We start from the raw sequence: 26,677 nt of genomic DNA on the forward strand, positions 1-26,677 counted from the left end.
GGTGATTTAATTCCTCCTGCTCACGTTGAATGAACCAGTGAGGAACCAGATGTGCCGTCTGCTCAGTGTCTGGATGCTTATTTGGCAGAAGGAGGTGGATTCTGATCCACATGAACACGTCACCATGCAGGAGACGGGAACTCCTCCACACTGAGAGAAATGACAGTTTCCACACAGTCCTGTGTAGTTTTCTCACCTTGTTTATCTGAGAATGATGCTGGTGACTTTATCAGGGTGAAATATAACGTCCTGATATTTACTGAAACAAAAGTCCTCAAATAAACTGCAGCCGTACAAGCAATATTACGTTGGTGTTGATAATACACAGTGTTGAGTGAATACTATCCATCCAAGCATCAATTATAAACTTCATATAATAATACTATTTGGGCTCTTCATCTGCAGACATAAGCATACTTTTACTCCAGTAAAGGATCTGTGTGCTTCTTCCCCCACATGACAATATTCTACTGTAATCCGTTGTTTTTTTTACTGAGCATTTCTTGCAGTGTGGCGCCTCCTGTGTTCCTGGTTTTCCAACCAACCGGTGGAGCACCCTGTCACACTCCCTCTCCATCACGCCGAGCAGCAGCAGCAGCAGCAGCAGCTTCTCCTCCGAGATGGAGAGCTGGTAGAAGCAGCAGCAGCGGCCGCTCTCCCCTCCTCCTCCGGCGGGTGTTGGATGTACCATGAGGTCTCCGCGGCTCTGGGCGGCTCTCTGCCTCCTCCTCACCGCCTCCTGCCGGCTGTGCGCCGCCGCCCGACACGGTAAGACGCATCAGATGTGATCCAAGACGGAGACGCACTTCCCTCTGAGCGAGGCAGGGCGGCGCGTAAATCAGAGTCCCCACAGTGCTCCTATAGTAACTGTTCCACTTCGCAGCGAGTTTGGCGTGACCGCACAACACTTCATGTCACAGGTTGTATCTTCTGTATCCAATAGATGAAGGATATCATAACAACTGGAGTGTTTCCAAAGACAATTTGGTGGTTTTCCTTATAAAAATGCGCTGCAGGATTTGTGGAGATGGGCTTTAAGTTGCTCCGTATGTTCTGTGGACAATGTTGCTTTCATTCTTAATATCCATATTGAGAGCTAAGCTGCCGGACTTCATATGATATTTGTTGCGTTTCCTGCCTCCCATCTGTTTACTCCGGTGCTAAATTGCGTCACTGACGCCACTGGCCTGACCGCGGGTCAGCTGGGATGTGTCTGGCTGCCCGAATGAATCATTGTGTTGTTCAGTGTGCAAAGACAACAACAAACACACAAATAAACTGCAGGCGAGCGGCCGAGGCCCTGCTGAGGCATGAAGCCACGAGAGAGATGCTTTTGTTTAGTTTGGAGACAATTTATGATCATATTATATTATAGAAAGTCATCTATGTATTACAGTTTTACTTAATAAAGCCTCAGAATATATGGTGACTACAGAGGAAGTAATTAAAACTCACAATAGAAACACCAGCAAATGTCAGTATGGTTATAATTACAGGATGCAGACTATAAGAATATCCATATTAATTATAAGATTAAATAAATGCTCTTTGTTATACATCCAGATAACGATATTAAAGATACATGGCGTTTCTAAAGGGGGTTACAGTCAATACAGACCATGTTTGGTTAAACTTAACTCCAAGGCTTCAGTATTTCCTTCACGCTGGAGATGAAGAGAAGCTGAACACATCTTTTCTAAAGCAGTGACTCTGCTCTCCGTTGATATCACACAACATTCTGGAGCATAGAAAATATAGAAAACCATCAAAGGAAAGCGGTGAAAGCTCAACTACTCAATCAAATACATGTCAACTGCTCTCAGCTGTAGCTCCTTCAGTAATCCATCCAACTGAACCTACACCCCAAACAAACTGATTATGGAGATATTATAGAACACAATTATGCCAGTAAGTCACTGTAACATCTTAATATCCGGAGAGGAATATTTTTCAGCAAACAGCACAGCTTCATAACTCACAGTTAATTTGTTTTACAAGATGAAAGATCTCATACTGATCCTCTGGTTTATTGCGTGTGAAATAAGGTCGTTTGTTTTAGGAGACGTGTTTCTGTATTTCTGTAATATCAGTTCCTGCAGCTCATAAAATGATGAATATCAGAGGCAGTAAGAACTAAAACGTGTCATTAATCGCTTCGAGGGGTTTGACAGAAAAGAGATGTCTGGTTCCAAATGATCAGAGGAAAACGTAGTGAGACCATAAAGCCATGCAGGAATATCACAGGCGTGTTGTAGGCCGTCTCAGTTATGACTCATAACTGACCTCTCAGCGCCGTCTGCTCACACTTACAACAAAGGCTTCCTGTCGCCTCGATGAACACAGTGCAGCGTTTCAGCACCACGGACAGCGACCAGCTCAGCGTATTAAATCCTTTTCACTCATTAGAATCAGAAAGACATTGTTCAGTGAGATTTCTACAGGGTTTATGAATCTGTAAACAACTACATTTTAAAATTCATGCTATTTGCTGTAATTTTCAAGCATTAAAACCCAACTGGACGGTTATTGTGGCTTCTAATCTCGGTTTATAGGAAATCAAATATTAATACATTGAGTGAATATATGATAGCTTTATCAGTGTTGGCAGAAGATGATGGCTGCAGCCGAGAGGAGGCGAGTTTGTAATCAAGAAGACAAACACGTTCAGTGGAAACCACAGAATTGGCCGCTGTGAGATCGATGGGAGTCGAGACCAAAAACAGAAGAAGACAGCGTCCTCTTAATATTCTCCAGACTGTCTTACTGCAGCTCAGTCAACTGTTCTAGACTTATAAATAACATGATGAGCTCTTGATGACATGTTATGATGAAGATGCTTGTTTGTTTAACCATTCAGGGTCTTAGGCCTTTTTCTCGATTTTACATAATTTCTTAAATTCACCTTTTCAAGGCACTTACATATGAGATACATACTCATGTAACTCATGTGTTACATCAAAAATTGCAGAACAATCTCAGCTCTCTATATAATGAGGCACCATTGTCCTAAGGCACAAGTGTAAAGTGATAATATGGCTCTAAAGCTGAAAAATTTAAGCTTGATTTTTGAAATTCTTCATATCTCTTGTGAAAACATAACTTTACTCATGTGGACGAACTGTTTTGGTGATGGAAATTGGTTTACCAAAGGTCTAGGGTACACAAAAGCAGTGGAATATATGAATACAATGGTAGATACATGTAAATAAATGTCTAATACCAAATGTGTTTGACACTACTTTCATCAAAATGAGAGAGGGACTGAGATAAAATGGGACTGAGGACCAAGCTTCATGGGATGTATGCAAATGAAAAATTAATATTACAACAATATTTACTATATATTTGAGTCAAAATATGTACTAAAAAGAAAAATAAACCATGTTAAAAAGGAGTCTACATGAGCGTCACATATATTTTGTGTGTGTCCGCATTGGGTAGAAAAGACTGTTAAAGACGAGACCACAAAAACCTTTAAGAATAATTCTAGCATTATTTTCTATATTTCTGTGTAAGTGTTATTTAATCTGAGCCCATTGGTTCTACTGAACACACACATCTTTAAAAACACAAACATATGGTCACATGGCCAATACAAGCTTAGCATTCTCCTAAAACAGCTGCAGTTTCACTCAAACAAACGAGGAAATGATGCGTTCGTTGGGATCTATTTTCAGCGGCGGATTGATCCACACTTAGTGATTGTTGAGTGGATGTTGATGTAGGAACAACAGTGATGAGTCTTTAAGGAGGAAGAAGACACATCCGGTTAACCTTTTACATTCTCGTGTTTCCATTCGGCTTGTTGACAGGAAGACAAACCCTCCTCCTGTGAATACTGCATGTCGTGAGCTGAGTGGTTCGGTTCTGTAAAAAGTAGTCCTCAGAGCTGAGTTATGACCTCGCCGGCTCCGCTGCCACTCAGCCGCATCACGCAGGTTTGCTTGTGCTCCGTCCCGGCTGACTCACCGCCTGCAGACCAGAGGACGAGCTCGCCAGCAGCACCATTATGAAAATGACACTGGGACCAATCTGGCAGCCCGCTAATGGTCAATAAAAGCAAAGGCACAGAGACACTGATGATGATGATGATGGTGATGATGAGGATGATGAGTCATCTCATGGACGAAACACATATTAGACCAGTTGTTCACGCCTGTTCAAATTGTTTTCTTTCTTCCTTTAAATATGAGTCATCCTTAAAGATGCAGCTCTGGTTGTGTTCTAGTGAGCGAGTCTTCTGAATGTTCCTTCAGGTCAGAGTTAATGATTCAAAGACTGTTTGGAGATGGGATGTCAACTCTGGTTTCCTGTCACATGACTTAGCAGCACAAGATGGACGTCCTGTGTTTGGGGTTTCCCCAACTCCAAAAGTGTCCCATAATTAATTTCATTTGATTATTATTTTAAAGATGTATGTTTCACATCATGTACAGTTTCATTAAAGGGACATTCTCTCCAAATATCCACATGTGTTTCAAGTCAAAGTGGTGTTGACAAAGGGGTCAAAAGAAACCACCGTTGACTGTTTGGAGATGGGATGTGAACTCTGGTTTCCTGTGTCACAGTCGGACATGTTTATGCTTTGAGGGAGATCACACCTGTTTACTGCGGAAAAGAAACATGGAGTTGCTTAGATTTTTTTTATTTTTTAGATAGACAGAAATGCGTATACTTTATTATTTGATCAACGTACAGAGTTACTGAATGGCTCCTAAAGTCTCCCTTCAGTGACGAGGAGAGGAAACATCTGCTGGCTGAATCCGGCTCAGATAGAGCCACACCTTCACAGAAAGCAGAAAACAAAATGAAGCTGATGCTGACGTCAGCCTCTCTCTCTCTCTCTCTCTCTCTCTCTCTCTCTCTCTCTCTCTCTCTCTCTCTCTCTCTCTCATGTTTGGGAGGGAAAAGCTGGATATGATATTCCCCTGAGTAATGTAAAGACCTGCTGTCGGCAGAGTTGAGTCATTTTCACGTTTTTTTTCTTTCTGATGAAATTGAATCAAAGCGGAGAGCTTATTGCTGAGTCTGTTTCTATGACTCCCTGGATTAAAAAGCCTTTCAGCGCTGCCAAATCAGCCAAACATCTCCCACTTACCGAGTCAGTTTTCTCTCCCAAACGAGGCTTTAAAGTCTGGAGAACAAGTGAATCAATTCTGCCGCTGCACGAAGATCTTGTTTGCAAGATAAATCAACGTGTTTCTTCATATTTCAAGGGCCACATACACAATGGTGCAGCCGTCCTTCTGATGCACAAACATTGATCGTTGTTCTGCACATGAAGTCTTACTTTAGCTCCTTAAGTACATTTAGCAAATAATCACAAACTCGTAGCTGCAATGCTGAATATATTTCATAATTTACCAACGTTTTAACATAAAATGCTTTGTACTTTTACTAAACTGAAATCTGGACTAAACTAACTGGTCTTTTTTTACAGTGCATCATCCACCAGCCTGCTCATTAGACACTCAATTACACCGGGATGACTTCTAATTAGTGTGTAACGTTGTGCGTTAGAATGTGGTGTGGCGACAGTGATGGACCCTCTGCAGGGCGACTTTAACAAGACGACGACCTCCTAGTGCCGACACTGGAAAACAGAGGAGGTGTGTGCGTGTGTGTGTGTGTGTGTGTGTGTGTGGACGGAGGAAAGATTAGTCATCATGTGGACTTTTGACGGAGGAGGCGGTGGCCGGATGGATGGACGCAGAAACTCTGCGTTCTATGTTTAGCGGCGTCTCCGCTTCCCTCCTCTAATGGAGATTCCCTCTCTGATAGCTGCAGGCTGTTAGTGTCGTCATGCCGTCGATACTCTGCCTGACCTTTTATAGACTACGGGGAAAAGGAACATGCACAGAGTGGGTTGGCCTAAAGCACGCCCACTCACTCATAACTGAGGTCCACACCTGGATAGTTGACATTAAAGCCATGCAATGCATTAATCTCCTGTTATCACTCGGTTATACGGCATGTCTGCAGTCTTGTTTCTGTTGTTTTTCTCTCGAGCAACGTTGTTATTATGTGATGTGGTGAATCTAGCAGGCAAATTGAAATACATGAATATGGGTAATTCGATCAAATTGAATACATAACAGACTGAAATCCTGAAACATTATAAAAGTAGAATCCATCCAGGAAACAAAACACGAAGACTAAGTGGAGGTGGAGCGTTAGAGGTGATTTCAAAGGTTTTAGTGATTTGCAAGTGAAATATCATCCACTTTAACTCTTTGACTCTTTTATATCAGGTCACAAGAAAAAAAACATGGTATAAATTAAAAATAAATTAAAAACAACCTCTAAAAACAACTCAAACAATAAATATGATTATAGGTTAGGGTGAGGGCTTAAAGGGATACACCCTAAAAACGCAATAAATCTTTTTATATATTTCCATTTCTATTCAAACTATATATATTTTGGGAAAACACATTTTCTCACTGCACTGGCAGGTTTTTTATGTCTTTCTTTTCTTTAAAGAGATGTATCTTCTCAATCGCAGGCAGACTTGATGAGAAGGAGATTTATTTTGCAGTGTGACTCGTCACCACTCACTTGGTCTCTGCCGTCACCTGAAGCAAACATTCAGATGGGAAAGAAAGTCTCTTCAAACAGCGAGCGGGAGTGTTTGTGCAGCGCGAGGCGCTCTGCGGGACGCGTGAATGAAACACGGAGAGCATGAATCTTTAATGAAAACACAAGTCAAACAGGAGTGAAGGGACAGAGCGGAGCGAGGGTTCACTCTGCTGCTGTTTACTGCCTCGCAACAGATTAGAACCTGGAGAAGGTCAACTGTAGCACACACACACACACACACACACACACACTCTCACACACACACACACACACACACACACACACACACTTGTCACATCACTTGGCAGCACAAGATGGACGTCCTGTGTCGCTGCCCGCTCTGTTTGGGGTTTCCCCGACTCATTTCTGTCCATATTTGCGTCCCATAATTCATTTAATTTGAATGTCATTTTAAAGATGTATGTTTCACTGCATATAAAGTTTCATTAAACTGACATTTTCTTCGAATATCCACATGTGTTTCTGCTTTTGTTCAAAGTCAAAGTAGTGTTGAAAAAGGGAGTCAAATAATGAAATATAAAACTTGAAACATAACGTGTTTGCAGCTTCTCAATGTGCGTTAATGTCTCTGTGTCTGCAGGTTGTTTGTTTGAAAAGAAGCTCTGTCCAAGAGATCAGCTGTGCAACGACGGTGAGTTTGACTTCTCCATCAGACCGTCTGCGTCCAGAGTTTGATTCCTGAAACCGTGTTATGCCACGAGCTCATAAAGCTCCATTCTGATTGGCCCTGGGGCCTTCGTCACTTCAGCTTTGATCTTTCACAACATGTTAAATAAATCCTCAGAGCTCAAAGGATGCAGACTCTGCTAATTAAAAAGAAAATTGACAGCCAAAGCTTTGATATTTGTAAAGAAGCGGCTGAATGATGCGCTATTGAGGAACACACGTCGAGGGGAATGTCAATAGTTTAGAGGTAATGAAACAACATGTTTTACACTTCAGTTCAGCCAAATCACTAAAATGTTTAATTGTCCTGATTGAAGCTGATTCTTTCCTCCTTTTTCTTTTGAAAGAGAACGTTCAGTACATATAACACATGTCACATATTGATTGATTCACAGGGACGGATCAATAGATTCAATAGAGAAAAAGTGAGACAACAAGGGAAATCTTTGGGTTTTATCTGCCAGCTTTGAGGAGAAATAATGTTTTGCCTCTTTAAACATCTCTATTATAAACCATACACGTTTCTCTCTTCACACATTCATGAGACCAAATTCAAACTGTCCAGAGACCCTCCTGTGGGACTGGAGGCTGACGTGGACACTTTCATCCCTCCCGTGGGAAGCTCGGATTCACGGTACCCTGAATGCAGCGTGACGGGTTTATTAAAACCACCAATTGTGAGCGATCCCAGCAGGCAACAGTTGCAGCGACACGCTTCAGGAAGCTGTGACGTGTCTTCTGTCCATCAAACGGCCGCCACGGCTCCGCCTGCCTGTATATAATCCCTCAGTGGACTTCCTGCCTGTTCAAACACGGTTAGGATGTCATTACGAGAGCGTGCACGTGCGTGAGCGCGCACCTGTGCGTCTCAGCCTTCAGAGATGAATTATTGATGCTGGTATGTCTCCGTGTCTGCTTGAGGATGTTTTATTCCCCCTCTGCAGAGACGGGAACATTTAGGGAAGCAGGCGGCGTTCATTCAGGTGTGTGTGATGCAGTGAGGACGTGCATGTGCTGAAATGCAAGAATAAGAGTGTGTGGAGTGAAGCTGAAAGAGTAACAGGTTGCACGTCAGACTGCAGTGCAAACACAGTCTATAGCCTGAAACATCTGGAATCTGTGTTTAACCTCTGGAATGTTTGAGTAAAACAGATTTAATTACAAACTGCATTAAAGAAAACAACACATTTTGTGTGCTTGAACATCTGTAATGTTGAATATTTGAGTAAAATCTGTCCATTCCAGACATACACACATATATTCCAGGCATAAAAATTTAAAAAACGCCCCGTTTTATGTCCTGAAGCATCTGTAACTTCCAGACTGCATTAAAAATCATCAATTTTGTGTCATCAAACTTCTGTAATCTGTGTTAAAACGCTAAAAATATGAAGCAGAATAAAAACATTCTAGACTGCGTAACAAAATTATCTATTTTGTATCTAATCTGTGTTAAACCTTTATCATTTTTAAATATATATATATTTTATTCTTATATTTTATAAGACAATTTAGTTTGCGCACAAAAACTTCTGTAATCTTTGTTGAACCTTTAATATTTTAGTTAAATAAAACTATTTTTTAGCCCTTTTGTTTATCTAAACATCTCAAAGCATTTCAAGACATTTCAAAGCAGCAGATGCCACGACGACATTTCAATGTGTGTGTGTGTGTGTGTGTGTGTGTGTGTGTGTGTGTGTGTGTGTGTGTGTGTGTTCTGCTGCTGAAATGTGAACGGGTGAAAAATGATTAGTTTTCCTCTGAGACTCGTCACATTGACAGAAAGGTGAGTCGAAGAGACAAAAGAGAGAAGAAGAGCGAGAGTGCAACGTAAACAAGGTCTCCCTCCGTCAGCCGGCCTCGGCCAATCGCAGCTCATCCTGGCCGTCTCTATGACAACAGTGACATCACTTGCCTGACGACCGTGTGTCTCCCGTGTGTGTGTGTGTGTGTGTGTGTGTGTGTGTGTGTGTGTGTGTGTTTGATGAGAGATGGAGGCAGACAGAGGTGGTGACTCACCACGGCCCACACACACACACACGCTGTGCTTCACTATGTATGTGTGTGTGTGTGTGTGTGTGTGTGTGTGTTACATTATTTGTGTACATACTCGTGCACCTGTTTGTGGACACATCCCCTTTAATGTACTCTGTGTTTCTGGCACTCTATTTAGTGTGTGTGTGTGTGTGTGTGTGTGTGTGTGTGTGTGTGTGTGTGTGTGTGTGTGTACCTGTGGGTGCTTACATGCTTGTCTATGTGGTTCGTGTACATAAGTGTGTACTTGTATGTGTACATTCGAGCCATATTCATGTATATTTTGTGTGTTTTTCCTGCTTCAGAGAGCATCAGCTCTGAGCTGCTTTGGTTTCTCTCATGATGGTGAAAGGACCAGTTTACCCAAATCATACAGTGTAAAATATGTTAAAAAGACGCCGCTGAGAGAAAGAATACACGTAATGTTTCGGGGTGATCTGTCTCACTTCCTGTCGTATCGAACCCTTCAGAAGTGTCTCGTGAGCGCTTGTCTCTAGCAGATGGAACCTGAAGTATCTGCGTGATGGAGAACGTGTTGCTCGTTCCAACGGCTCCACACCGAGGCTCACCGGGGTTTCTGTTCGCAGATGTCTCAGCAAAGACAACTCAGTTGAAACTTGCTCAACTTTACTTTTACCGCAATGCAGTCGGACGCCATCCTGATACAATGTCTGTCACTGTGAACCGCGTGGCGTTATTCTCCCGTTTACCTTTTAAAAACCAATCTGACTGAGAGATTGTTTCATAAAACTGTAAATAATAGCTTGCTTTATGAAAAAAAAATCCCCAAACTGCTGTATTTGGATGTATTGAACACCATAAGTAATATACAAGTGAAATATATGGTTTGGTATATGAAAAAATGCAAATGTCACAGATGTGCACAAATGTGCCCCAATGCAAATGTTGGAGTTCTCGCCTGAATGTTCTCTGTTCTAAACCCTCTCTAACTTTGTTCTGCTTCACTTTATCAAAGTCAACCTTTGCAGAGAGAATGTTCACATATTGTGTTATGATTTGGGTTAGAGAATGTTCACATATTGAGCTATGATTTGGGTTAGAGAATGTTCACATATTGAGCTATGATTTGGGTTAGAGAATGTTCACATATTGAGCTATGATTTGGGTTAGAGAATGTTCACATATTGAGCTATGATTTGGGTTAGAGAATGTTCACATATTGAGCTATGATTTGGGTTAGAGAATGTTCACATATTGAGTTATGATTTGGGTTAGAGAATGTTCACATATTGAGCTATGATTTGGGTTAGAGAATGTTCACATATTGAGTTATGATTTGGGTTAGAGAATGTTCACATATTGAGTTATGATTTGGGTTAGAGAATGTTCACATATTGAGCTATGATTTGGGTTAGAGAATGTTCACATATTGAGCTATGATTTGGGTTAGAGAATGTTCACATATTGAGCTATGATTTGGGTTAGAGAATGTTCACATATTGAGTTATGATTTGGGTTAGAGAATGTTCACATATTGAGTTATGATTTGGGTTAGAGAATGTTCACATATTGAGCTATGATTTGGGTTAGAGAATGTTCACATATTGAGCTATGATTTGGGTTAGAGAATGTTCACATATTGAGCTATGATTTGGGTTAGAGAATGTTCACATATTGAGTTATGATTTGGGTTAGAGAATGTTCACATATTGAGTTATGATTTGGGTTAGAGAATGTTCACATATTGTGTTATGATTTGGGTTAGAGTTGGACCTTACAGCTGCATCATTTCAAAGAAATAATCATCCTGAAAGTGATTTTTTTATAGGCGGACCTGAAACCTTTTAATTTTTTTTCCGTGTCATCTTCATTTACTCTTAACCAGTAACATATAGACTGATATTTACACATTTGAACAAAATCTTACATGTGTACATTTTATTATAACACCAACATTATTCAAACAGCCCTAGTGGTTGCAGAGACACACCCTTTTTAGTTTGGGGATGACATTTCCATGGAAAGGGCCTGAACATAGGTTGGTTTCCAAAAGGTTTTAATGTGTGTAGATGGAAATGTGAATAACTGCTGCTGTGGAAACTTTCCAGAATACTACTGGATTCTCCTCTTCATTGTGTACATCTGCTCCTGCTGGATGAGGCCACTTTTAAGTGACAGTTTGAAGCCTGTCCCGTCCTCAGAAGTGACACAAAGCTCTCTTCCTGTGCAGACGGCTTGTTCGGACAGTGCCAGACTCCTCACCGGGAGCCGGTCCAGTACCAGGTGTCTGTCCCCGTCCTGCACAAGCTGCAGGAGGTCCTCAAGGACCTGATGGTGCAAGGTGAGTCTCCTTCACACTTGAAGCTTCAGGAGAATCGGCCTCTAGCGGCTGACGTTGGTGTCTCCGTGTGCTTCAGGTCTGACCTGGAAGGACGGCGTCACGCAGGCCGTCATCGGCCGAGAGCTGAGCCGCGTTCCCACCGTCGGCTCCAGACTCTACGAGAAGTCGCCAAAGCCGTAAGAAAACCTCCAGCGTGCGTCCAGAGACAACAACGCAGACGTTTGGCAATGAATTAAAAGTCGTGTTTCCCAGGATGTCCAGACTGCCGGGCCCCAGTCAGCGGAGGCTCCCGGGGCCCGAGGATCCGGCCGACCCCGGGATGAAGCAGCAGTACCTGGACTACATGATCCTGGACCCGTCCCGGTCCTCCGTTCACATGCAGACGCCCCTGCTGGACCCGTACACCTACCACCAGGTGGGGAACGCACACGCCCTTTATTCAAAAGATTTGCTGCATTTTAAAATAATATACTCTCTATATAGTTTACTATAAAACATTTTAAATAATATACTCGACTAAATGTAGAAACTACGGGATGAAAATCACCTCTAAAGTATTTTCACATTGCGCTTTAGCAATAAAAGCATATAAGGAAATACATTACTGACTTAATATCTCTCTGGAGAAATCATTTATCTCGGCACTAAATGTATTCTTTTTCAATAATCCTCACTAATATAGAAACTGTATCCGTTAAATAATTTCCTATTGAAGTATTAACATTTAATAAACAATGGAACTGTTGTACAGTTTGTTTTCAAATGAAACGAAGTCTAAATGCATCTCATATGTTTGGTTGACAGTGATAATAAATATGAGACTGTACATGGAAACATGAATCACATTCTTAGGTTTTATCGCTTTAAAGACGGTTTTAACGCAACGTAGATGCAACAATGCAGTGATCCTGTTGTAACGCCGTACGGTGTGTGGCTGCAGCAGCAGTACGGCTTCCAGGAGGAAGAGGAGCGCTCCCTCAACTCTCTGGACCAGAATCCCGGCTTCCCGCTCCTCGCCTCCCCGTCTCGCTCCAGATCCCAGGGAAACCCTCTGGACAGAGACCGGCAGCTTCTCCAGGACCTGCTGTCTTTTTACCTCACCTCCCCTTCTTCCTCCTCCTCCTCCTCCTCCTCTTCTTCCTCCCCTGTGCAGTCCCTCTCCCGCCACAGGGGGGCGGTAGCAGCTGCTGCAGGATTCCCCTCTTCGCTGTCCTCCTCCTCCTCCTCCTCCTCTTCCTCCTTCTTCCCAGATCTGGACTTCCCGCTGGACTACAGCGAGGACTACGTTTCCCAGGTGGCTCAGCTCAGCAAGCAGCAGCAGCGGCAGCAGGAGGAGAGGAAGCAGGAGGAGAGGAAGGAGGAGGAGAGGAAGGAGGAGGAGAGGAAGGAGCAGGAGGAGTACGACGCCCTCTCAGGACTGGATGGTGAGGGAGGAAATAAGGAAATATTAAAAATATTATATTATATATAAATAAGTGTGGAGATCAACAAACATTGCATGCAACAGATTATTGATAATGTATTAATAATGAATTGATCATGAAGGAGAAATGTGTAAGTTAACCAGCAGAATATACAATTATATTATTTAGAAATGATATAAATTGCTTAAAAATTGACCCACATTTAGCAGCTGCAACATCAAAGTTATTATATATTAAAATATATGTTTTATTCTGAAATGGACTATTGTACATACAAGGATTTCTACTTATACTTCTTCCAGCACATAACTGTGGATAACTGCAGTGGGATAAAAAGCCTCTGAAAGTGTATTTCCAGTAAAGCAGTCAGACCTCTGAGCCCCCATGTGTTTGCAGAGCGCTCTCTGCAGAGGCTGGCTCTGCTGCTGGACCAGTACGGCCTGGACCTGAGGGACCTGAAGGACCTGACCCCGGAGCAGAGGGACGACCTGCCGGCCGCCCTGAAGCAGCTGCAGCTGGAGCGCTCCTTCGGCCAGAAGCAGCCTGGAGGTCGGTGTGCTGCTCCCCTTCATTCATCAAACCAGAGAACTGAAGTTTAAGATCAGCTCTTCCTTCTGTCTTGTGACATAAAGCACAGAGTATGGACACAGACAGGGGCCTCCTCCAAAAATAATATTGCAAAAATAAAATGATTCATTCTCTTCCTGGTCTCTTCTGACAGGAAGCCAGAGTTGGAGTTAGTCTAAGTGATGCAGAGCATGATTTACAGAGGTGTTTTAGTTTTAGCTCTGTTTTCTCTGCAAATGTGCACATATGTCTTAAAATGGATGGAAGCTAATGTCAGATAACAGGATGTGGGTTCAAAAATAATTTGTCTTGCATGTTTCTGTTTCCTGTTCAGATAAGTATGAGAACAATGCTGCCACAAGAAAGAAGGTGAACATCTTTTTACTGCACATACTTTTGCATTTTTGCACTTTCTTTATTGTTTAATTTCCTAAATAATTATGCTTTACTGTTTTGTTTTGTTGTATGTATTTAGTATTTTGCATTTCTGATATTCTTTGTAATATTCTTTTATTTAATTACATTTTTTGTGATATTTTTAATTTGAATTTTATTTTTTGTGTTTCATATGTAAGTTGCTTGCTACGGTGACAAACGAATTTCCCCTAGGGGATGAATAAAGTGTATCTATCTATCTATCTATCTATCTATCTATCTATCTATCTATCTATCTATCTATCTATCTATCTATCTATCTATCTAGTCAACAGCTTCTTTAATCGGACGTCTTTATTCATCGTTATCAGGTCACAGAGGGTTCAATGGCGTTCAAGATGGCTGCCCCCGAGGCTCCGCCCTCCACCAGCAAGACCCCCAAACCAGAACCAGAAGCAGCCCGTGAAGGCTCGCCCACCTCTGTGGCGGCCGGCCAGGACAAACTGAAGCCGGCCGAGGAAGAGGAGTACGGCTTCATCGTCACCAACCAGAGGTACGGCACGTCGCCTCCTCCACCAATCAGGAGACGGCTTGGTGTGTGAACGAGTGAAGCTGTGGACGCTTTTCTGTTGTCTTCATGTGGGGCGTCTGCTTGTGTCCGTGTGGAGAAGACCTGGAGGTGGAAGTACTCAAACAAGTAGGAGAGTACGAGACAAAGGGACAGGAAAGGACTCAAGTGTAGGAGAGAAGAAAGGAAAGAGGAGAGAGCAAAGAAAGGAGGGAAGGAAAGAATGATGGAGAGGAACAAATTAAGGAGCAGGATGAAGGACAGACAGAAAGACAAAAGAATGATGGTAAAGACATGAGGAAGGAAGGAAGGAAGGAACGACGGAGAGTAGGACATGAGGAAAGAATGAAGGGAATGAAAGCAGGATGAAGGAAGAAAGGAAGAAAGGAAGGAAGGAAGAAAGATATCAGTCCTAGAGGAGAAAAGCCAGAATGCCTTCAAACTAAAAGTGAAAAGCCACCAGATGCTCTAAAAGGCTACATTCCACCTCTGATGAATGAGTCTGTGTAGATGTGTGTTTACGTGTGTGTGTGTGTGTGTGTGTGTGTGTGTGTGTGTGTTTGTGTGTGTGTTTGTGTGTGTGTGTGTGTGTGTATGTGTGTGTGTGTGTGTGTGTGTGTGTGTGTGTGTGTGTTTGTGTGTGTGTGTGTGTGTGTATGTGTGTGTGTGTGTGTGTGTGTGTGTGTGTGTGTGCAGCCCCCTCAGTCTGAACGCCGGGGTGAGGCTGTTGAAGCAGCTGTCGGAGAGGATGAGCCTCTCCAGCGACTCCTTCATCAACATCAGGTATCTGGATCTCATGATGGATCACTTCTCCTTTATTGCATGGGATCAAACCCCTTTAACACTCTGATCTTTCCCCTGACAACGACCCCTGACCGCTGACCTCAACCTGTAACTCAACCACAGTTACTTCTGTCTGTGGTTCTTCATTCACGTTTGAAGTCTTCCTGGAGTCCACGTGAAATACTAACATTTAAACTGCAAATTATTTCAGTTAAATTAAAGATTATTTATTGACCTGGTTTGCAAATTTAGACACAAATATTTCTTAATCTGAATAAAATAAATAATAATAATAAAATAGATATGTTGGTAAAAAACTAGAACTGCCAAAAGAAAATAAGACTATGAAAAACATTAGTAAATCTCAATAACTTTAAAGTTATTCACATTTATCTTAAGTCAACATAAAATATCATCAACTGCTTACCTAAAAAACATCACAGAAAAAAGATTTTCTTTTTTTTACTAAAACCCACATATGTTAGTGAGAAGATTAAAACACTTTCAGGCAGAATGCACCAAATATTTGCAAACCGTTGAAAACAATGAAAGCTAAAGCCATTAAATGTGTCTTTGTTATTATCACAATACATGTACATGTTTAATCTCATTTATGAGCTCTTTATATGTAAAATACTCATTTTTAAAGTAACTAACTGTCAGATAAATGTAGGAATAAAAAGGAAAATATTTCCCTCTGAGAGGAAAGAAAAGAAGATGAATAAATACTCAAAAGTACCCAAAGTACTGGAGTATTGTGTGTAACTCGTGTCTGGGTCTCTTGTGTTTTGCAGCGTCGCCGGACCTGCGATCACCTTCCGGATCAGACCGAACTCCAAGAACCTGACGGCTGCAGATGTGGCAGAGAAAGCCGGTACGGCACACTACTAGTACTACTACTTTAAATACTATCACCCATCGTGGTACAAGTACTCCACTTTATGTGTTTTTGTTTCTGCAGTTGCAGAGAAGAACTTCCCGGAGTCTGAGACGGGCCTGAAGGTGCTGCAGAGCGGCGTCGGAGAGGTGGGTTATACATATAAATATACAAAATAAAATATTGCCCTTCATAAAATGGAAATACTCAAGTAATATACAACTTAAACTTAACGCAACAAGATCCTGAACCGGAAGTGCATCATTTATTTATACGTAGAAAAATAGAAAGAAGTATACACCTTTATTTTGAAAGTCAGTCCCGGAAGTCCAGTTTGTTTGACTTCGTCTAGCTTGACTCTTGGTATTTGGGCACTGGGTCCACGTGAGTCAGCAGGACGTCAGAAGGCTGCTCCGGCGTGTTGGTGAGTGAAAACATGACAGATTTAAATATGAGGAGGCTATTATTAATAATGCAGAGTTAATTAATATATCTGTAAAGCTGGAAGTCATATTTATTCTCGTTGAGGACTTGTATCCCACAAACAAAGTCTAATATTCTGATAAATATGACTTGATAATCGGTTTAAAGTGATATTTATATACTTAAAGTTTTTTTATTATTGACATAATGTTCCTTCACGATCGGGATCTACTTTAAAAAATGTGATTTTATTTATTTACGCTCTTTGTGTCATATTCCTAAAACATTCTTAGTGATATGAATCCTTTATATTTTCTGTTGTTATAATGTTCCTATAATATTCTAGGAGGTTTCTAGTGACTTTGTGTTGTTAACATTCTTTATGTTACAACTTTAATGTGCAATTTTTAAAGCAAGTTTAATCTTTTTAATGATGTATCTCATGTTTCATGTTATTTCATGTGTCCATAAATGAAAGAAAAGAGGAAAATGTGACTTAGATCTCATGTGAGCTTCTTCTAAAAACATGTCGTCCATTTTCTTTCTTTCCTCTGTTTCACACACCGAACCCCATCAGGGCCTCTTTATACTTTATACTTTATACTTTATACTAGCAGGTGAAGGAGCCGTTCTACCCCCGCAGCGCCAACTGTAATGTCTTTCAGATCACACACACACACACACACACACACACACACACACACACACACACACACACACACACACACACACTGAGAGAGAAAGCCTCACATTCCTGAGGCCCACAGGGAGGAAGGAGGAGGCCTGAAAGGTCAAGAGAGACAATTCAACAAGGAGGAGAAGGGAGGAGGAGGAGAAGGGAGGAGGAGGAGAAGGGAGGAGGAGGAGGAGGAGGAGGAGGAGGAGGAGGAGAAGGGAGGAGGAGAAGGGAGGAGGAGGAGGAGGAGAGGAAGGGAGGAGGGGAGGATGAGGAGGAGGAGGAGGGGAAGGGAGAAGGGAGGAGGAGAAGGGAGGAGGAGGAGGAGAGGAAGGGAGGATGAGGAGGAGGAGGAGGGGAAGGGAGGAGGAGGAGGAGAAGAAGGGAGGAGGAGAAGGGAGGAGGAGGAGGAGGAGAAGGGAGGAGAAGGAGAAGGGAGGAGAAGGAAGAAGAGGAGGAGGAGGAGGAGGGGGAGGAGGAGAAGGAGAAGGGAGGAGAAGGAAGAAGAGGAGGAGGAGGAGGAGGAGAAGAAGGAGAAGGGAGGAAGAGGAGGAGGGGGAGGGGGAGGAGGAGGAGGGGAAGGGAGGAGGAGGAGGAGGAGAAGGGAGGAGGAGGAGAAGGAGAAGGGAGGAGGAGGAGGAGGAGGGGGAGGAGAAGGGAGGAGAAGGGAGGAGAAGGAGAAGGGGAAGGAAGAAGAAGAGGAGGAGGAGGAGGAGAAGGGGAAGGGAGGAGGAGGAGGAGGAGGGGGAGGAGAAGGAAGAAGAAGAGGAGGAGGAGGAGGATGAGGGGAAGGGAGGAGGAGGGGAAGGGAGGAGAAGGAGGAGGAGAAGGGAGGAGGAGGAGGAGGAGGAGGGGAAGGGGAAGGGAGGAGGAGGGAGGAGGAGGAGGAGGAGAAGGGAGGAGAAGGGAGGAGAAGGAGGAGGGAGGAGGAGGAGGAGGAGAAGGAGGAGAAGGGAGAAGGAGGAGGAGGAGGAGGAGGAGGAAGAGGAGGGGGAGGGAGAACGACGACGATGAAAAGGGAAAGTTTAGAAGAGAGCAGAAAGTGAAGGAGAGAGGAGGAAGGAAAGGAAAGGAAGAAAGAGGAAAGTACATGCAACTCTACTGAGACACATTTGTGTCTCAGGTGCTGCTGAAAAAGATGGGAAGGAATAAAGGAAGAGATACCTCCTCCTCCTCTTCTTCCCTGTTCTTTGACCCCTCATGTCTCCTCATTACTGACTGTGGTCTCCTCCTGCCTCCTCCAGAGCCCCGATGGGGAGGCGCTCCCCCTGGCCAGGCGGCTCCAGCCCAGAGGCTCCCGCTGGGTGTTCGCCACCCTGGTGGCGGCGGCCTGCATGGGCAGCGTGCTGGCGGCGGCCATGGCCATCGGCTGCCTGCGTCACCACGCACACCGGCTGGCGAAGAAGAAGCTGGGTCTGGGACCAGAGGGGGGCAGCTTCACCCACCAGGAGTACCAGGTGAGGAGAGAGAACTACAAACATGTCCTCGCCGCCCAACAGAAGGAAGTATACAACATAGATAAGAGTGATCTGCTGTGATGAAGCAGTGATTCATGCAACCTGGCTCACCAGGACCTGTGTCGCCAGCACATGGCCTCCAAAGGCGCCTTCGGACGGCTGGAAGCCGCTGCCCTCGGCGCCGTGGGAGGAGCGAGCGGAGGAGGAGGAGGTGCTGGAGGAGGAGGAGGAGCAGGAGCAGTGGGAGGAGCCGACTCCAGGGTGAGCAGCGTGTCGTCCCAGTTCAGCGACGGAGCTCAGCCCAGTCCGAGCTCCCACAGCAGCACGCCGTCGTGGTGCGAGGAGCCGGCGCAGGCCAACATGGACATCTCCACCGGGCACATGATACTGGTCAGTACCCTGTAAAATAAAATAAAAAATAAGCTACTTAACATGATGTGTAAGACATTATACAACATCTGAACACATCCTCCTGCTGCTTGGATATTCTACCAACACACTTTTTCAAAAATATTTCACACTGCATGACCGCTGATCTTTTACAAATTGTAAACACATCCCTTCTCTCAGGTGTCTTCCCACAAGCCCTAAAAACTGCAGTTATTAAACCACTTCTAAAGAAGGCAAGTTTAGACCCCGAAATATGGAAAAACTATAGACCAATATCAAACCTCCCATTCTTAAGTAAAATAATGGAAAAAGCGGTTTTTCAACAGCTGAACAACTTCTTGGCCGAAAATAACAGTTTCGATGTCTTCCAGTCCGGCTTTCGTCAGCACCACAGAACTGAAACTGCTCTTGTTGAGGTTTTCAACGACATCCACTTAAACACAGACAGTGGCAGAACCTCAGTCTTAGTATTAATGGATCTCAGTGCTGCATTCGACACGGTTGATCATGACATACTACTAGACAGACTGAAAGTCTGGTAGGACTCTCTGGAGCAGCACTTAACTGGTTTGAATCCTACTTGAAGGACCGACAATACTTTGTGTCGGTAGCTAATTACACATCAGAGCTGACTAGGATGACATGTGGTGTTCCCCAAGGTTCAATACTGGGACCTCTTCTGTTCAACATCTACATGCTTCCACTGGCTCAGATTATGAAAAACAACAAAGTGTGTTAACATAATTATGCAGATGACACACAACTCTACATAACTATATCACCAGGGGACTATAGTCCCATACAAGGGTTGGCTAAATGCATTGAAGAAATCAATAACTGGATGTGCCAGAATTTTCTTAAATTAAATCAAGATAAAACAGAAGTAATTGTTTTTGGTCCCAAGGACGAACGATTGAAAGTCAGCGCTCAGCTTCAATCACTGATGTTAAAAACCTCAAACCAAGCCAGAAATCTAGGTGTAGTTATGGATTCAGACCTCAACCTGAACAGCCATATCAAGACAATTACAAAATCAGCCTTCTACCACCTGAAGAATATATCAAGGGTTAGAGGACTTTTGTCTCAACAGGATCTGGAGAAACTTGTCCATGACTTTATCTTCAGTAGACTTGACTACTGTAACGGTGTGTTCACAGGCCATTTATCTTCAGTAGACTGGACTACTGTAACGGTGTGTTCACAGGTCATTTATCTTCAGTAGACTTGACTACTGTAACGGTGTGTTCACAGGTCATTTATCTTCAGGAGACTTGACTACTGTAACGGTGTGTTCACAGGTCATTTATCTTCAGGAGACTTGACTACTGTAACGGTGTGTTCACAGGTCATTTATCTTCAGTAGACTTGACTACTGTAACGGTGTGTTCACAGGTCATTTATCTTCAGTTGACTTGACTACTGTAACGGTGTGTTCACAGGTCATTTATCTTCAGGAGACTTGACTACTGTAACGGTGTGTTCACAGGCCTCTGTAAAAAGTCAATCAGGAAGCTGCAGCTGATTCAGAACGCTGCAGCTCGAGTCCTCACTAAGACCAGGAAAGTGGATCACATCACTCCAGTTCTGAGGTCTTTGCACTGGCTCCCTGTCAAACAAAGAATTGACTTTAAAATCCTGCTGGTTTATAAAGCACTGAATGGTTTAGGGCCTAAGTATGTTTGTGATCTGCTGCTACCTTATGAACCATGTGACCCCTCAGGTCGTCTGGGACGGGTCTACTTTCTGTTCCAAGAGTCAGAACTAAACATGGAGAAGCAGCGTTCAGCTTTTCTGCTCCACACATCTGGAACAAGGTCCTGAAAGCTGCAGGTCTGCTGAGACCCTCAGCTCCTTTAAGTCCACAGTGAAGACTTTTCTGTTTGCTGCTGCCTTTAACTGAACCAGATTCAATTACTGCATCTCACTACTGCATTTTATTTCTTAAACTGCACTGCAACTTTTATTCAACTTTTATTTTTTAAGTTGCTTTTTCTAATTTTATTTTGTTTTTTGACTGTTTTAATGTTTTCTTAACTGTTTTTAAATCTGCACTATGTTTTGATGCTTTTAATGGTTTTATGTGAAGCACTTTGAATCGCCTTGTTGTTGAAATGTGCTATACAAATAAACTTGCCTTGCCTTGCCTTGCCTAACCTGACTGCCTTAAAATGTTGAGTTAGACAAGCTAAGAAACTTAAATTGTCTGAACTTCAATTGTAGTTAATTGAACTAAGAATACATCGTTGGGTTGACAAAGGGAAAGGTGAAAACTAGTCCTATCAACTTTAAACTTTCATTTTAATCAACACATTTATTTAGTACTACCAACAAGACATTTTAAGTTGGACAAACCTAAATCCTAGTTGAGACAAGAAAGAATGACGAGTATAACCAACAAACTATGATATCCTGAGCCGTGCAAACGTGAAAAGAAAAGTAGTCTGAACTAATCTTCTTGTTGGATCAATTTATAATTTTGAGTAGACCAAATATAGTAACACAAGTTGACCGTACTCAGCATCTTGTTAAATGAACTTATATTTTACTATTTTACATGGTGCTCCGCCTTGTGCCGCTCCTCTTGTGGCATTTAATTGGCTTATTAATCCTTTTCCCCAGCATAATAGGGGCATAATAAATACTCACAAAAACACATGAAATCTAGACGGGTTTAGAAGATGTTTTCGTGATATTAAGAACAATAATTACCTGAGCTGCTGCCCCTCAGGCCTACATGGAGGACCACCTGAGGAACAAGGACCGCCTGATGAAGGAGTGGGAGGCGCTGTGCTCCTACCAGGCCGAGCCCAGCGCCGTCTCCGTGGCCCAGAGCGACGCCAACGCCAAGAAGAACCGCTGCCCCGCCTCTGTGCCCTGTGAGTCCGGAGATGCTAAACATGTCTATTTAATTACCACGTAGAATATTAACAACAGGAAATGCAAAATGGATGTAGAGGGTTTCAATGCCACTGTCGTCCTACAGACGACCACTCCAGGGTGAAGCTGAAAGCGGAGGTCAACCCTTCACGCTCTGACTACATCAACGCCAGCACCATAGTACGTATGTAACGTGATGTTGTGATCATGGGAACCACATGTATGTACACATGCTATACTTAAATGTCTCATAAAACAATGTTATAGTACAAATATCATAAAAAAGAATGCAGTCGCTCTCGTTAAGCTGTCGCTCCTCGTCTCCATGAGACTGTAGCTCCCAGCTGACCTTGCTTGACCTTGCACCCTCACCTCCCTTCAGATCGAGCACGACCCCCGGATGCCGGCCTACATCGCCACCCAGGGCCCGCTGTCTCACACCATCTCTGACTTCTGGCAGGTCAGTGAGACGCAAAACTATAAAAACACATTTCAGGGTTCAAACGGTCATGGAAAACCTGGAGTTTTAAAATGGTTATTTCCAGGCCTGGAAAATGTGAGTCATTTAAGGTTTACTGTATGCTTTGTGTTCTCATTGTTAGTTTAAATACTACATTTACTCACTTTTTACTGTTTACACCCAGATTTCACTAAATGTTTGTAATGGACATTTGGTTTAAAGTCATGGAACCTATTGGTCAGAATGTGTATTTTTCATTTACATTTTATGTTTTTTTTTTAAGATCAAATAGCTCAGAGAAGGCAGAAGTATTAATTCCTGTTGCCTCTGTTGCCAGATGGTGTGGGAGAACGGCTGCACTGTGATCGTGATGATGACGGCGCTGGTGGAGGACGGGGAGAAGCAGTGTGACCGCTACTGGCCGGACGAGGGCTCGTCCCTGTACCACATCTACGAGGTGAGGAGAGGGAGAGGCCGAGCGACGCGGGGGCGGGGCTTGTCTGATGCCGCCGCTGTGCTCCGTGTGTCTCCCTGCAGGTGAACCTGGTGTCGGAGCACATCTGGTGCAACGACTTCCTGGTGCGCAGCTTCTACCTGAAGAACGTGCAGACGCAGGAGACCCGGACGCTCACGCAGTTCCACTTCCTGAGCTGGCCGGCGCAGGGCATCCCCACCGCCACGCGGCCGCTGCTGGACTTCCGCAGGTATCTGCAGAGGCTTCTGACGGGTTGACGTCTGGTTCTGACGGGTTGACGTCTGGTTCTGAGCATCAAGAAGTGTCAACTTTTAAAAGGGTTTTATACGAAGAAATATGAATATTTTTTGAAATATTATTATATATGATTTCAAAAGAAGAAATAATGTTTGTTATCACGTCTGAAAACATTTAAAATGATGCAGAAGAAACGATACTGTTGCCTCGCATCTACCATTACTCTCCTTCCTGTCCTCCTTCCTCTCTTCCTGTCCTCCTTCCTCTCTTCCTGTCCTCCTTCCTCTCTTCCTGTCCTCCTTCCTCTCTTCCTGTCCTCCTTCCTCTCTTCCTGTCCTCCTTCCTTCTTGTCCTTCCTCCTCTCTTCCTTCCCTCCCTCCTTTTTGTCCTCCCTCTTCCTTCCTGTTTCCTTCCTCCTCTCTTCTTGTCCTCCCTCCTCTCTTCCTATTTCCTCCCTCCTCTCTTCCTGTTCCCTCCCTCCTCTCTTCCTGTTTCCTCTCTCCTCTCTTCCTGTCCTCCCTCCTCTCTTCCTGTCCTCCCTCCTCTCTTCCTGTTCCCTCCCTCCTCTCTTCCTGTCCTCCCTCCTCTCTTCCTGTCCTCCCTCCTCTCTTCCTGTTCCCTCCCTCCTCTCTTCCTGTCCTCCCTCCTCTCTTCCTGTCCTCCCTCCTCTCTTTCTGTTCCCTCCATCCTCTCTTCCTGTCCTCCATCCTCTCTTCCTGTCCTCCCTCCTCTCTTCCTGTCCTCCCTCCTCTCTTCCTGTCCTCCCTCCTCTCTTCCTGTCCTCCCTCCTCTCTTCCTGTTCCCTCCCTCCTCTCTTCCTGTCCTCCCTCCTCTCTTCCTGTCCTCCCTCCTCTCTTTCTGTTCCCTCCATCCTCTCTTCCTGTCCTCCCTCCTCTCTTCCTGTCCTCCCTCCTCTCTTCCTGTCCTCCCTCCTCTCTTCCTGTTTCCTCCCTCCTCTCTTCCTATCCTCGCTCCTCTCTTCCTGTCCTCCCTCCTCTCTTCCTGTCCTCCCTCCTCTCTTCCTGTCCTCCCTCCTCTCTTCCTGTCCTCCCTCCTCTCTGTGCGATGGAGGTCAGCGGGGCCTTGGTTTTATGTTCTACATATCTGTCTGTGTCATTCTTGTGGTTTGCAGCTAGTAGTCTGGTCCAGTTGCATAGTCACAAAAATGATCATGGACTGATGTGGCTGCAGCAGGAGGTCCATCGCCGAAAACCTTTTACCCCCTTTTCTCTATCTATCTATCTATCAATCAATCAATCAATCAATCAATCTATCTAATCCATCTGCCATTCTCTCCATTATCCATCTCTTTCTCTGTCGGGTTGTCAGTACTTTTTTCAACATGTTATAGTGTGATTGTTTTTTATCTAATATATATAATAACAATTTCTCTCTCTGGCCGCTCTCGTCTTTCTATAGGATTTGTAATATTTTTGTTATAATAGCTTTTTTTTACATACTATACTATGAATTAATCATACTTTGTTCGACATGCTATATTATTATTTAGTACTTAAAGGTTTATTTTCTTAAATTATGAAAAATGTGTGTTTACTGTCACCTTTTTAGGACTTAATTTAAGACAGTAATGTGACTTTTGTTGCCAAACAGCTGCAAAAGTCCCATTATTGTATGTCTGTATGCGTATATATTAACAAACATTACAACAGTTCGATATGTGTGATGTTATTAGCTATATTTTATACAAGTCATTTGAGTTTGAGTGAGCCTCCGATTGGATAATTCACCTCACATCTATGTGTGTTTATGGAATATTTAATATGAAGGTTGTGTCAACAGAAACGTCAGAAATGAGTAACTACATGTACTTTTTTGATAAACAGGAAGGTGAATAAATGCTACAGAGGACGGTCCTGCCCCATCATCGTGCACTGCAGGTACACCTTGATTCATAACATATTAAATAATGGCAACGACCAAAGAAGACCTGTTCCCTCAAAAACGTCCACATGCTCTGCAGTACCACGTGTGTCCACGTGGTGGCAGCGACACCTTATCATTAAAGAGGATTATTGATCTCTCCTTTCTCTGTTTCCACAGCAACGGCACAGGCCGGACCGGGACCTACATCCTGATCGACATGGTCCTCAACCGGATGGCGAAAGGTGACGTTTATCTGCTCTTGACTCATTTCTACCACGTCTAATCAAAACGAGGGATGTACGTCGTTATGAACACACATATTGGATCATTTTGTATCGGTTTCGGTACATAATCACTATTAAAGGTCAACGTTTGACCGGCAATAATGCAGAGAGAAAACACCTTTAAATCAACATAACACAAAGATACAATGCTTCTCTTACCCAACCACCCAGAATGCATCAGTTTGAATGTCATGGTGCACTCAGTGTGTGTGTGTCCTGCAGGTGTGAAAGAGATCGACATCGCTGCGACACTGGAGCACGTCCGAGACCAGAGGCCCGGGATGGTCCGCACCAAGGTCAGGCCCTGAGTGACCTTGATGACCTTCATGACCCCGCCCTGAGGAAACAGTTACTGGATGACATGTTCTTCTCGTTTCAGGACCAGTTTGAGTTCGCCCTGACAGCCGTCGCCGAGGAGGTCAACGCCATCCTCAAAGCTCTGCCCCAGTGAAACCAGTACGACCCAGACCAGCTGACCCCTCTCACCTTTGTCTTTCCTCCCTCCCATGAAGAAGCTGTCGGGTGATTCAAATCTTACTATGGGACGACGTGAAGCGTTAGGATGTATGCAGGCATGTGTCAGACAGATATGATGCGTTCAGGGACCTTCAGAGGGTTAAGAAGTGTTGCGTTCACAGCAAATCTGATTTTAAAACTAAACCAGGAAAATTAATTATATAATTGAGGTTAAAATATAAGAAATACTCTGGAGTTCAGGTTCATTATCTGTTCTTAACTTCTCAAATGAGAAGTTGCGTGTACGTACAACTGCAGCAGGAACTAAAAGTAGTTTTTTCACATGCAAAGTGATTGAATCTCAACATAAGACTGAAGTTACTATAAATAAAACCCTCAGTGTATTTACCAGCTGATCGCAGAGGGTTTTAAACCTTCATGCCTCTAGAACTCAAAGCAGCTCCCTGAACCCTGAATGCATCTCCTGCACGTAAACCAGCCTCACTATTTAAACAGGCTTCCAGCTGAAGCTCGTTTTTCCCGTTTGTGGTTGAAGTTCGTCGACGCTGTGCTGCTGTTGCTCGTCGTGTTCGGATCTGGAGCTTCAAAGATGATCCGACCGGTTCCTCCCGCTCGGTCTGTAGCTTCCCTTCCTGTCCTCTCGTGACGGACGCCTGCAGAGAAGACTAACTCTGTGTGCCGTTCACGCCGTGTCAGTCTCTGGATGTGTTGTTGTTTACCTCATGCAAGTCAAAAAAATACATAAAAAAAAGAAGAAAAGCTATTTTGTATATGTGAGACCTTGATTAAATATTTTCGTGTTTAAGTGCTGCAATCGCTGGTGTGACTTCTGTGACTCTCT

The 26,677-nt window shown here is 43.6% G+C and overlaps 1 protein-coding gene across 1 annotated transcript; it reads left to right on the forward strand.

Moving 5' to 3' along the window:
• Positions 1 to 689: 689 nt before the first annotated feature.
• ptprnb (protein tyrosine phosphatase receptor type Nb) lies at positions 690 to 26,610 on the forward strand (the record flags this gene model as incomplete). The annotated part of the gene is made up of 24 exons (XM_079236795.1): positions 690 to 768; positions 7,181 to 7,231; positions 11,492 to 11,602; positions 11,679 to 11,778; positions 11,855 to 12,017; positions 12,543 to 12,920; positions 12,951 to 13,026; positions 13,423 to 13,575; positions 13,928 to 13,962; positions 14,340 to 14,521; positions 15,233 to 15,319; positions 16,114 to 16,193; positions 16,281 to 16,345; positions 18,540 to 18,752; positions 18,867 to 19,142; positions 21,871 to 22,018; positions 22,126 to 22,199; positions 22,402 to 22,479; positions 22,817 to 22,936; positions 23,017 to 23,183; positions 25,036 to 25,089; positions 25,253 to 25,317; positions 25,582 to 25,655; positions 25,739 to 26,610. The coding sequence occupies 24 exons, from the start codon at positions 690 to 692 to the stop codon at positions 25,808 to 25,810; spliced, it is 2,901 nt and encodes a 966-aa protein (XP_079092921.1). The 3' UTR covers positions 25,811 to 26,610.
• Between the last annotated feature and the right edge of the window lie 67 nt (positions 26,611 to 26,677).

The sequence above is a fragment of the Taurulus bubalis genome, assembly GCF_910589615.1.
Source record: "Taurulus bubalis genome assembly, chromosome: 21".
In the NCBI taxonomy this organism is placed as follows: Eukaryota; Metazoa; Chordata; class Actinopteri; order Perciformes; family Cottidae; genus Taurulus; species Taurulus bubalis.